This window comes from Danaus plexippus, assembly GCF_018135715.1.
Source record: "Danaus plexippus chromosome 9 unlocalized genomic scaffold, MEX_DaPlex mxdp_26, whole genome shotgun sequence".
Classification (NCBI taxonomy): domain Eukaryota; kingdom Metazoa; phylum Arthropoda; class Insecta; order Lepidoptera; family Nymphalidae; genus Danaus; species Danaus plexippus.
The window spans coordinates 3,097,678-3,111,424 of record NW_026869848.1 but is presented as its reverse complement, the minus strand read 5'-3'; the positions used below and the strand labels follow the sequence as shown (position 1 = coordinate 3,111,424).

The 13,747-nt window shown below is 32.1% G+C and overlaps 1 protein-coding gene across 2 annotated transcripts in view; it reads left to right on the top strand.

Annotated features, from left to right (window-relative positions):
- The first annotated feature begins 730 nt into the window (after positions 1-730).
- The window catches only part of LOC116767645 (RNA-binding protein Musashi homolog Rbp6), a 318,370-nt gene continuing 305,353 nt past the window's right edge, over positions 731-13,747 (top strand). Inside the window, exons 1-2 of one of the 2 annotated variants that reach the window (XM_032658066.2) lie at positions 731-1,052; positions 1,130-1,170. In XM_032658066.2, the coding sequence (XP_032513957.1) occupies positions 994-1,052; positions 1,130-1,170 (100 nt within the window). In that variant the 5' untranslated portion in view covers positions 731-993. The remainder of the gene's footprint in view (positions 1,053-1,129; positions 1,171-13,747) is intronic. The other variant, XM_032658067.2, reaches the window with a different exon arrangement.

Sequence of the window (13,747 nt, the reverse complement as noted above, 5' to 3'; positions counted from 1 at the left end):
AATCCGTCGATTTATTTTGTGTACTTTATGTGGATATTTTAGTTTTCCCAATTGAATGTTAAATTTTCAATCTTCTATTAACTGTGCAATTTCCAACCGTTCCGTATTATTTTATTTTTTATATTTTTTTTGTACATTTTTATCTACATCTTGATGTCGTGCTATATGAGGATAAAATTTCCATTATTTATCGCGTAATTACATACATTTAAATAAAGCATGAAGGGTTACTAGCATACTAATTTATTTATACGAATTTAATGTGTAAATGTTTAATAGGCACTACGATCGTAGCCCGTGTTACGCGTAGCGTGGTTTTGTAGCGCGTCGTAGTGGGATGATTGATTCAAGTTTTGGCCTGTATTTCGCAATGTAAAATCACGTGGTACTGATGCCAGAGAAACGTGTGTTCGGCCGACAGAAATAGCAAGTCTATTATTGTAACTATCATTATTTAATCATTTAAAATTATACTTTATTACTTGAGATTTAAAGCCTGGAATAATTAATTTTGGCAAGAACCTTTACTTTTATTATTGTGTCAATATATATATATATATAGATAAATTCATTTGTTGATGGTAAAGTGGGAGCGGGGGGGTGGATTCTCGTGGCGCGGGTGAGCGGTGGGCGTGCTCGGTCGGACGCCGCCCGTGTGGTGGTGATGGCGCGGGGGCAACGAGCACGTGGCGCGCGTTCACGTGGTGGTGACGAGCGTGGTGGCGCGCCGAGTCCATCGTGCGGCTCGTATGAATAATTGTATAGCGAGTGAATGAATCGATGCGGCGAAGGCGGCGTGCGCGGTGAGGCGGCGGGCGGCGGGCGGCGGGCGGCGGCTCCGCTGCGTGGAGGGGTGCGCCGCGGCACGGCAGTCTCGTGCCGGTAGTCGGTAGTGCAACCGAGCGACTCCGGGAGCCGTCCCCACCGCGTCGTCGCTCGCTCGTAGTCGTAGTGCGTCCGCCGGCCTGAACCACGCCGCCGGCGTTCGAACCCATGGATACTCAAAGTCAGGATGTGGCCCACAGCCCCACTGAGGTGGCCAACGACCCAGGGTGGGTGGTACAGCACCTATTATAGAAGATACGTCTTGTCTAGCTTTCGACAACTAACCGGCATGTTTATCTTGCAGGAAGATGTTCGTCGGAGGTCTCAGCTGGCAGACTAGTCCAGGTACGCAAGTCGAAGGCCGTCCGTACAGTGCGCGCCGCCGACGGAAGTGCATCCGATGCACTCACCGATGACAAATAATCGTCCGCTTTGATTAGGGGAGACCTATGTCTCGATAGTGTCAAAATCTGAAAGATGTCGCAATGCATTTTCAGTGAGAACTTTTCGTTACGGATAATAAACATCGGAAAAAGTTTGGTAATCAGCTGATTTTACTTGTTGCGAACTTTTGGTATTTGTGAAAGGCAAGGTTGTGGATGTGACAATCGCTTGTATGTGTATAGAGCTGGCGAATAGGGTATCGTTAACATGTTAGTATAGATAGAAACAGTAATTCAGTTAAGATGTCAAGGTGTATTGGCAGTCAGGTGTGCGATGGCCGCCATGCCGGTTGCGCGCGCAGCTTCCTGAGCCCTTTTACTCTCGTATAGTGGCAAGCGAAATAAAACCTTATTGCATTTCACATTTAGGTTCATATCGCTTTAATTAAAATTTTCCAATTTTCATTCCAAAGAGTTATCACACAACATAACCTCAAATTTAATACATAATATCAACGTAGAGCGCGGTACCGGCCCTTTACATTACGTAAAACTTAAACAACTGTGCTTTTATTACAATTGGCATTAAGTAAAGTGTTAAAAATATTATCAAATATATAAGAGAAAAGAAAATTGTTTTATTCCAATCCTAATTTGATATTTTTTTACATTCCGTTTTTTTAATTTCTTTTAAAATAAAATATATATAAAAAAACCCTAATTATAACATGATGATCTAATTCATGATTTCCGCTCTCTGTGGCGTAATTGTGGCGATATACAAATGAATTCTATGGAGTCATTTAAATTAATTGCGCCAATGTTAATTGTTAAAGGACCGGTGCGCGTGCGCAAGTGATGCCGCTTGTGGTATTGGGTCGGACGCCCACGCTGCACTTTGATCCCTATATCTATGCCAACTTTGTTCTTTGGAGATATCTAGGGCAACATATCTATGATTGCTAGAAAATGTATCTCGGTCATAATGTCATAAATATTATTAACAACAGCATAAAACTCGTTAATCTAATAAAATCCTTAAATAAGTAAAAGTTCTGTCAATTTGTATGGAAAGTAGGAAAATTTTTGATGGCCTTACACGATGTGGTTGCCACAGCTCAACCTATGGCTGCATGCCAAATGCTACTTGACAAGCGACTGAAACAAAAAGTACAAATTGAAGTCGTAAAAAAGAACTACGTAACATGCTCAACAGTTTGAGTTTATTTTACTTAACACGTTTTCTGGGGGTCGAATGTTGATTTAAGATGTTTGCACTGAGTTTTTTTTTTGATAAGATAATTTTTTAATATTCATGTCACTAAAGCTGGTTATCGTCAGATAAGGGCGGTCTTAAAATAATCTCAGATGTAAATAACTCGGTCCCATAGAGCTGTTCCTACATTTGATATACAAAATTAAAGCACACGCTGATAACAACAAAAATATTCTACTCAATAACATTTATCTAATTAACACATATCACACAGTAATAAGAATATTTGTCATATGAAAACTGACGCTATTGTAGATCTCACAGAATTATGGTCCACGCCAGATAATTGTTGAGATTCATTTGTTTTGAAATATAGAATATGACAGAAAAGTTTACCATTCTAATCTTGCAAGGTGATCTCTAACTTGTATTTTGTTGCAACTGTTATTTGGGATATCCCTATAAATTTTAAGATTACAACCGCAATGTATAGTTATGCTATTACATAGCTATCTCTATAATTTTTCGTTTTCTAAAATGGTTTCTTCAAAATGGGCCAAGGTTAGTTATTCTATCTATTTGTAAAGGAAAAACTCATTATTTCAGAGTTTCGAGCGTAAGCCGTTTCACAGTGAGGCAGTTGGTAGACAAAAGGTTCAGTTCTATTATCTGGCTCACTTCGCGCGCCTGACATATCATTGACACGCCGCTCAAAGATTTACTCTGTCCTTCTTTAACATTACAGAAATAAACTGGAGTGAGCTTTATTTGTACAGTAAATTTGATCCTTTATGTTGTTCCTCATCTCGAGGTTAGTCAACCTTATGTGAGGGTTTGTCACTACTAGGCTTCTGATTCGTTTCGAATTACCGAGTAAATTGAATTTGAAAATCTCACATCTATTTATGTAATTATATATTGAATAACAACAACTTGTTTCAGACACATAGTTATATACAGGTAGTAAAAAAATAATATTATGTGTTCTTTAAAAAGAACTAATCTAATTGTAAGTAAATTTCCAAATAAACCATCAAAGTTAGGTCAACAAATAAATGCTAATAAAACTTAGCGTTAAGTTGCATTAAGTGCACAAAAATATTCTAGAAGTTGGTAAGGTGAGACTAACCTAGCGATTGTGTGGACGGTTGGGCCGACACAATACAGATGAGAACGGGATCGGCATGAGCTCGTTACGGTTATTACCGAGACGATTGTTTACGGAGATCGCGCGAGCATTGCAGCTAGAAACGACTTACTCAACCGTTTTGTTACACTTTGACTTCTTCACTAACCGTCGTATGCAATCACTTCACACTCGACAATATTGATCTTTAATGAGTTGTGTTAACAGCTTTTATGTTACATTTCATTTCGATACTACTCACTGGGTAATAAAATGTTTGGTTAAATTATATATTTATGTTTACGTTGTTCGACAGATACATAGAAACGATTGAGAACTTTTACAAGCCGTTTGCGTACGAAACCAATTCAGCATATTTATTTTTTTTTATTTCAATTTAAAATATCTAACCAGAATGTCTACGTTTCAAGGAATACTCAATTGCCTTCATCTATTATTAATCAGGAAATTCAGCATATGATGAAATATTCATAAGTGGACTGGTGTAGAACGAACAGATTATAGTTATTTAATTTCGGTTTCGGAGTTAGCTTCAACGTCATTCAATTCGCGAACTTACTTTGGAACTTACCTTCAGCTCGGCAAACACTGTTTCGTCTAAAGTCATTATTACCCAACTGTTAAATGACATTTGGGTTTCTGTATTTCCATAAACAAATAAGTGCATAATGGAGTCTGCTGAGCGCTGACTAGTAGACAGCTTTAATCAAAAGCAACTGACGAATGATGTCAATTGCTTGCTCGTTTTGTACAAACGGTTATCTAGATAGAGATTAAACAGCATTAGGAATATTTTAGGAATTAGTTTTGTGGAAAATATTAAAATTTTTGTTACGTCGAGGCCCTTAAGAGTAAGAGTACTCAAAGATTTTATCACCTACACCATACAGGTTGAATAATTTAACCGAGTTCTTAAACATTCAAATCTGAATATTATTGTCATCAGATATTCTACGATGATTTTTTTTTTGTAAATAATTGTTCTTTTAAAACTCCATTTAGAACACTTATTTTTTGTCTGTAACGTATTTGCCCGCATAGTAAATTAATTTGATGATTCTAACATTCCTGTGTCTTACTGCATTAGTTCAATTTTTTAGGACCGTTCAGCTCATGAAGGTAGTATCATACGGGCAAGTGACATAACATTTCTTACTAAATTAAGGGACTTGAAAGAGAACGAGGAACTATTTATTGTGTTTTTGTTTGGCTTGGTCTAAAAATATTTATTTAATTTAAGATTAAGAACTTGATAGTTTTCACATTGACGTTTACGAATCTAACGAAATGAAGGAATAAATAAATGTGTCATTACAAATAATTCAACTAATTTCTCCAATGTTACATAACTAATACATCTAGACGCACATGTGATCGTTTGGCTCCGACGACACACGCCGCTGCGTTGTTGTCATTACTCATATGTCACGCACACGACTCCGTACTTGTTATCGGCTTAAAAGTGTCCAATATCACAGTCTATCTAGCTAAAAATGAACCTTAAAACATTAGTATTAAAGATAGTTTTAAAAATACAAAACGTTTCTCATATTACATTTAAAAACTAAATGTAAGACAGCAGCAGATCTTCAAACGAAATGCTAATTGACGGCGGTGTGAAACGAGGACTAAAGCCGAGACGATTTTTTAGTGTTAAGTAGCATAGAAACGTCTATTCTCAAATACATATTTTATCAATATGTGTAAGAAGGATTATTAGTTGTATTTAAATTCTCGTAGCTTTAAATTTTAATGTTCCTTTTTTATATTTTCAAAGACATGTCGTCGGTATAAAATTGATAAGTAATCATAATAGTATGTGTACATGCTGTCTATAAGTAAACAAATAATTAAAAATAAAAACACGTCTAATTATTAAGCAAAACCAGATAGATACTATTAAATAGAATTATTAGAATTATCAAGTCCCAAGCATATACAGAGGCCAAACAAAAAATTACTCAAACGAGTTTTTATTGTCATAATTATTTAGTTACTTAGATATTATTTGATAAAAATAACTTTAAGTCATTTCTTACTAGTATAAGAATGTGTAAACATATTTTTAATAGATTTTTAAATACCACGTTTGTTATATAGACAACAAGAAATAATTCAAACATACTTTACATTCAAGTTCAGCATTTTTATTACTGTTATATGACGTGACAACAATTTGTCACGTGTTCGCCAAAGACGAATTAAATGATGTCGATAAATGTAGGGCAGTTAGAGGCCAGTAGTAACTTAACTATCTACATACGTATACACTATACATAAATACCATAACACTAGTTGGAGTTTGCACGGTCTGGTAATAAAAAGTAGGCAGGAGTTTAAAAGATTTTAATGAATAATATAAATTAGGCAGTTTTAAAAAATCTTTTAGAATTCTTAATAATTAATAAACTTTTTTTTCTATATTACATCGAACAAATTTGCCAATACATACACTATTCAAGAATTTTTCATTATAATAAAAAAAAAATCTTTGATTAGCAAGGACCGGGGGTTAATTATTAATTGAAGTTTAAAATTAAAATCTGATTTTACAATCTATAAGTTTACTTATAATGTTTTTAAAGTAGTAACTATTTGTGCATAAAGCGATATATTTACGATAATGAATAATATTTGAAGTTTTGAAGGCAACAACAGGATTGTTTCAAAATATTTTCCCTTACAATAATGTTTAAATCGTTATTTCTGTCATTGTATCCTTGCACATTGACTTAATGAACGAAAAAAAGAGATCTCTAATGAGTATTATGTTAAAACTTGATAGTTTAAAATTTTAGTAGTGCAAAGTCCAATATACTGTATTTTACTTCTATGAAAGTCCGTGGATTTCTATCTCGGGTATTCATCTAGGGGCAATTAATTGTGTTCCGTGATAAATATATATTTGACAATTACAACAATTGTTCAAGTTTCCCGTTCAACATTTAGCGTTAAAAGGAAGGTCCTTTACTGTCCAAAGGACGTTGGGAAATTCCGAGAGCTGTGAAAATTTATTTAAACAATCTGCAAGAATTTCTAAAGGTGGAGAGATTTTATTTAGAAAGAAAGCCGGTGTACTTCCTAATTTGACTAAAGCGATTTATACTTTTTCCGTTTACTTGTTACTTTTTCCGTCGTTCTTTAAATCAGACTCTAATTAGCTAACTTTTTTTAGTGAAAAATAAATCTAATCATTATTTTCTAACGTATTATGTTCCAGTTCAAATGATATTCTACTTCACACGTGTCTATAACTTGCCATCAATACGTCGTATGTAGATAACAGTAATGCTACTTTATGCGGAATATCACACGATTCTCTGGTAAATTATTATCATGATTTATACGCGTATCAATCTATTTGGTTGACGCCACTGTTTTCGGAACGGATTCTATAGACCACACGCTCTGTTAGGTGCTATACACACTATGATATTTGTCATTCTATTTTGATATCTGCGGCTTCGTTACAAAATCATATTTATTGGTATATAACAAATGTATATGAATTGAGATTAAAACACGTATCGATAACAGTGATTTAAGAATTTATAAAATCATTTGGTAACAGTATACGATAAAAATTATTAAATTATTGTAAGTTGATCGATTACAGCACGATTGTTGTAAAATGGACCAAAACTAAGTCTAGACATGGTTATAACGTTTTAAAATAGTATGTAGATGTTCTTACGTCACTAAACCACTTCAAAAGCAGTTCGAACGTTTTCTTTGGAATCTAATCTTTACATTAATTTTGTAAATCCTCTGCAGGACGCAGCTGGTAGGATATTATTACAAAATATACGACATGAAACGTAGTTTCAATAGTAATAATAAATGGCATTAGTTCTTCCTAAAAATTTCTTGTTAAATAAATTTCAGACGAGATAAAAATAAGAAAAGTTGATACAAAAAGATAATAATAAATCAATCATTCGGAAGATATCATACAGATTCATGGTAATATAGAAGAAAAACATTTTACGATAAAGATTGACTTTATCTTCGGAAAAAAAAAATCTTTAATCTAAAATATACTTTTGTCTTTATCGATAGAAAATATTTTCGTTAACACATCTGGCCGTTCTTTTATATATTATTTATGAATCGCGACCGAACTATAACCTTGATTTAGAATCTCAGTAATATCTGTGTTTGTGATTTATATTATACTTTCAGATATATTGTATACTATATTTATATAGATCCGTATAATTTATTTGAGATAAAAGTGTAGTCTTATGTCGGGCCATAATCATTGAGACGTCGATATTAGAATATTATTTTCTATTAATTAGTAATTTCAAAATACGTGATCTGTTTTTTTTGATAATTGTAATAATAATGAGATCGTTCACGTGTCGCGCCATATTAATTAAAGCATTATTGAATTCGTTGCAGGCGAAAGTAATTATCTCGCCAATCCAGATATTCGATTTACCAATATTTGTAATGATACTCGTAATAATATAATTCTGATACAGCACAAAATTGGAATATTAATTTAATGTTCTTGTTATATATTTCTGTATGTTTAAATAAAAGATTCAAATATAAATCAGACTGGCAGATAAAACGACGTCGGACCGCGATTCAACGTAAAACATTTGTCACGTAACTATGTATTAATATTACTTAGACCGTACCTGCGTTCAGATTTTTTTATATTATAAATGTATTTTTGTATATCTTTCTTATATTAATAGTGTCTCAGATAGTAAATTAATTTCTCTTTCAGTTGAAGTTATTGATAAAATATATAATTATTAATTCAAGCAGTCGGGAAGAGATCGCTATTAAGTGATGGGAATGCCTTGTTGTATACTATAATTTTTAATACACATTTTAGTACCTATTAATTAATTACAAATGTCATTTGCAACGAAGTATATTGTTTTTATATGGCATTCAATGTAAATTAATAGCAATTAACTTAAAAAGTGAATACAAAAGGTGTTAAAAAAATATTAATTTTATACTTCAACTGAATTTGTTTAAACAACCTGTTCGATATCCCAAGGAAAGATTGGTATTTCATGATTTTTTAATTATTTTATATGAAATGATAAACAAAATGTTAAAGTTAACTTGATCGCGAGATCCTCCTATTTTTGTTTCAGTAACATATAATAGCGCTTGTTATTGAAGCGTTATCAGCATGTAATACTGCTTCTATCATCAGAAATTGAAACAGAAATTTATTTCCAAAACAGTGTTATGCAGATCTTAACCAAATGTTCAAACTATGTCTTTATACAAACTTATTGCCGCAATTTGTCTTACAGATATGTAAATATATTGACCGGTTAGTATTATGTTAGCAGTTTATTAGTATGGCCTTCGTATGTTTCATCGGAATATGCATCACAATATGCAGTAACGTAATAGCGTTAATCCTTGCCAATTGTTGATGTTGAGGGATTTATTGCTGTGGTCTTGAGAACTTCTCATTTATATTTAACTCGGCATAAATTATTTAACGCCCGGATAAATTCATACTTTGAATTATAATAATTATTAATGATAGTATAATACTACATCTACTGACGTATATGACGTCTGAGAGCTGTCACATTTAGTTGTATCTAAGCTGAATGGTTAGGATATTGCAGTAAATTCGTTTATAAAATGACATTTTAGAATAAAACACGTAATTAATGGCTAAATATTGAGTTTAAATATGTACGTCCAGAATCTTAAAGCAAACAACAACTGCATGGACATGTCAATTATTTTTTTCTAAATAAGATGATATAAAGAATAAAAATACGCTTTAAGTATTAGAGTTAATATATTATAAATGGAATGATAAAACAAATAGCAATAAATAAGTCTAGACCTCATCAAAGAAAGCTTCATACATCACTATAAATGTCTCTTCACTTCTAACCGGACTCGAAGGAAAAATAAGTCTATAACAACTCAATAGATTTATAACAGTTCCTGTATAGTATTAATTTTATATATTCTAGGAAGGCTAATCAATCTCATTGCTACTACTTATGTTGTGATATAAATAAACGTTTTAGGAAATAAAGTCAATCGATAAATAATAAAAAGGAAAAGTGATACTGGTTTCATAAAATTTCTTAGAAACGGTCAGTTTTATAAAAATTAAATATTAGAGAAAGTTTTGGCAGGTGGCCAAAAGAATTATCTTACGACGGAGGGCCATGCACGTAAAATAAACACATAATTTTGAGCCATGCTAGAACAAATTTGTACCGTAAAACTATTAGGGAATACTTTTTGTTACTGCAGTAATAGAGTGCGCGCTAATTGACAGGTAGTCAAGAGTTAAAATGTAATGCAATGCATTTAGTTTAAAGCAACAATTCAATTCAGCATAATTATGGATTTGTCTCGCTTACAAGATTTGATGAGTGGATGATGGATATATTTGTTAAAAATACAAATATATAGAAATTTTATTGAAATATTCATAAAAATTTCAGGTATGTTTTATAAAAACCAATGTTAGGTAAATATATAAAATTAATTATCAAGTTCTTATTTTTAAATAGATCGTTCGTTTTGAGTTGCCTGTTTTTAAAAAAAAATTGTAAAGTATATTTAAATTATTATTAATGTTTGTTCTTCTTGTGGTACTTATTTTAATTCAGCTGTCTATTTAGAATTTAAAATTGTGTAATGACTCTGTGATGCTTGGTATTAAAAAACCTTGGATATGCATTAATGCATTAAATATTATTTATTACCACAAATGTCCGGTCGCGATAAAAAACAAAAAGTCATAAAGTAAATTAAACACTGATTGGCGTTTTGCGTAGGTGTTCTATTATTAAAACTCGAAAAGAATGCTGCACTATTTTAAAACGCGTTAGATTCTAGACAAATTATTTTAGTTACGAATGGAATCTAACGGTTGTGTATATCAAATGCACAAGCGACCTTTGAGCTGCCCGCACGCATTGGCCTGTAATAGCCCGATGCTCTAATCCACTTACACGATATCAATGACCACGGTATGGTTAATAGTTACTAAGTTTGCCATTTATATCGCTGAAATTTCTCATATTAATCACTTTAGACCAATTCTCCGAGAACCCAAATGTTAATTTAATAAAAATGTTCTCCGCAATCACTCGCTAACTTGGCTGTTAAAAAATGTTCTGTCGATCCTCTGTTGGCACATGCATGCGGACGTATGCAGAAATAAACAAACAAAAGTTGAGTCCATTCACATCTCACTGACATTTCTACTGTGTACTTCGTGCCAATCTGCGCCAATTGTATAGATTTACATTCCCATTAATGATGTATATCTGTTTTGTGAAAGCAATTTATTTTACATAGATAAATGGAAATAATTCATGCAGAAGCTTGATGTCTGTTTCGAAATTGAGGTGAAGGAAGTAATAAAGTCGAGTATATTATGATGATACTAATATTTAATAGTAAAATTATGCCAGTGCTTAAGTCTGCATTACTTATCTGATATTTCTTTTGATGTCAAAATTGTGTAAGATTTATTCAAGATGACGATAGTACTTTTTTTGTTAATATTCCCCATTTGTTTCACAAATTAAGAGAAAATTGTAAATTTTGTAATGCTGTTGCTTAGTTTTGTATAAAACTTATCGAATTTCGAGTCAAACGTAATTTTGACTGACAGATCTCTAAATCGGCAAACCCCTTTTGGTAGATCGTTTAAAATTTAACTAAATTGCTTTCAATAAAGTTATGGAAAAAAGGTGGGTACCATTATAATGGTGTGCTTGAGACTATCTCATACAAAATTTACTTAAATAACACAAGCAAAGTCGTGAGGTATGTACCTACAAGCGTTTTGACCTATATTTCGCATAAGTTTGTTTTTCCTCAGAGCATTTATCCGAATAACCGTAGGTAGAATATCTTTTACCAAGGGGTTCCGAGTTCCATCTATGAATATCAAATATTTGTGCGTTCAAGAATAATTGAGAGACTGATCCTTATTTTTTCTTGAACACGAGTGTGTAAGTGATAACTAATATCTTAAGGCGTTTCATTTTATTAAATTGATAGATATTTTTTAATGACGTTATTAAGAAACATTACACGGAGTATATATTTAATGCTGTTTCCATGTCCATTTAACACACAATGGTGTGTACTCGTCTTGAATAGGTTTAGCTAGCTAAATTTATTGCAGCACTAAGTGTATTCAATGCAGCAGTCATGGGTAATTAGTTAGGAAATAAATAATACCTCATGTGCTCTATATATCAATGTGGCTTTATGCTTGTCATATTGTGTTTCTATATATAAAATGAAAGTGAACAACTTTAAAAATAGGTGTTTATGTTGCAACGTAAATCTCGGTTATAAAGTTAGAACATAAATCAACCCTGGGCCTAAATGATACATAGAATTTTATTGCATTACCAGATAATAAAATTACACCAGATTACTTAAGTGATTTCTTTTTGAGCATAAGAGTTTTTATTTTAATGACTAAAAATGTAAGCGGATTTCATTTAAAACATTAGTATCTTAGTGCAAATAATGTATTATAAACGATTAAGTCCGATAAGACAACGTGCGAACGCAATACTAACGTAAGCAAATAGATCTATAAATCAATGATGTATCGTGTAATCTATATCTATAATAGGTCACGCTTATAAGTTATACATAACTTACAAAACAATGTTCAGAAAGAATTCACACGAGCCTATTATAATGTGCATAAGCACTTATGTAGCACGTACTAAGGTTTCAACGAATGGGTCAGTATTCATGCATTTGAGACCATTATCTCAATTGGCGAGTTCTCAATGAATGACCTTCGATGCCGGAGACCGCACCCGTTACTCAACATTGGTCGTCTGTTTACTTTAAATGTGCGTAAAAGGCAGCCAGTGAAATAATTGTTCGCATTTACTTAACAAGGTTGGTGGATGAATAACATAATAGAATTATAAAAAATGTAGGTAAAAGCTAAAAGCATTTATCGCATATAAATCTTTTTATTATAATTAAATAAATCTACCATTTTAATAGCGTTGACTAATCTGTCTTTTAAAAAAATCAAAATTTTGTATCATTTAATTTTATTATTTTTGTAACTATATTAAAAGATATCAAATAAATTACGTCTGTCAAAAATATCTCCTGCATTGCGTAGTAATTAATCTTACGATAAACATGGTGCTATCTAATATATAAGAAATGAGTATAAAAAAATATCCGCACTATTTAAAATTACTAGTAGACACAATTTAATGTATTGTCAGCACAAATTCAATGTAAGTCAAATATAACGACGTTTATGACTTGCGACATGGCGGCAACACGTGAAGCCAGACAGGGGCAGAATCGATTAATTCTATGCAATGACTCTCCTTGGTAGATGAGTAAACTTTATATTTAACAAGCGCTATTTAACACCAAAATAAAAGAACCATATTAATTGTTAATACTTAAGATTTTCGAGTCCACACATTATAATAAAATTTAAGTTTTCGGATTTACTACTCGGTTTATTATTTTATATTTTATCTGACGTTTCCATTACCTTATACCAAGCCTAACGATGGACAAAACGAGATGGAAATGTCTGTCAAATGATCATGAAAAGATTGATCTTCGAGGTTATTGAAATAAAACAACATCCTAATGTCAATAGCGAAGACGGCTACGTTCATCCAGAGCCCTGAGCGAAAAATTTAACTATTCGTTTGCAGTAGATGACCAAAGACAAGATAAACTAACATATATTTTCATCTCTTGACCGTGATCATGGTTACTGTAAAGTAATAGAAACATCAGAAAAAATGTAAAATAATACATCGCTTTGTGCGATGAAAAAGAAAACCGGGGTTTTATTAAAAAAATAATTGTTATTTTATTATGTACTAGTTATGTGCATATATTTTGTGGAGACCAACGTCATTACATATTCCAATAGAAATTTCGATAAAATTATTCCTATTGGTAATTGTTTATAAAAATAATTGTTTTTAATGATTTTTTATTTAATAAAATAAATAAGTTTTCTCTTCCCTTTTCCCTTTTTTTTCTTTTATTAATAATGCTTAATTAACATGTACATTTTTTTCACAGGTGAATACTGAATAAAACACACCTTAGATTAATATTATGGTAACAATAACAGAACATTTCAATTCACTTAAGTATTTAGTAGTGTTATCGAGTACTTGTTTCTTA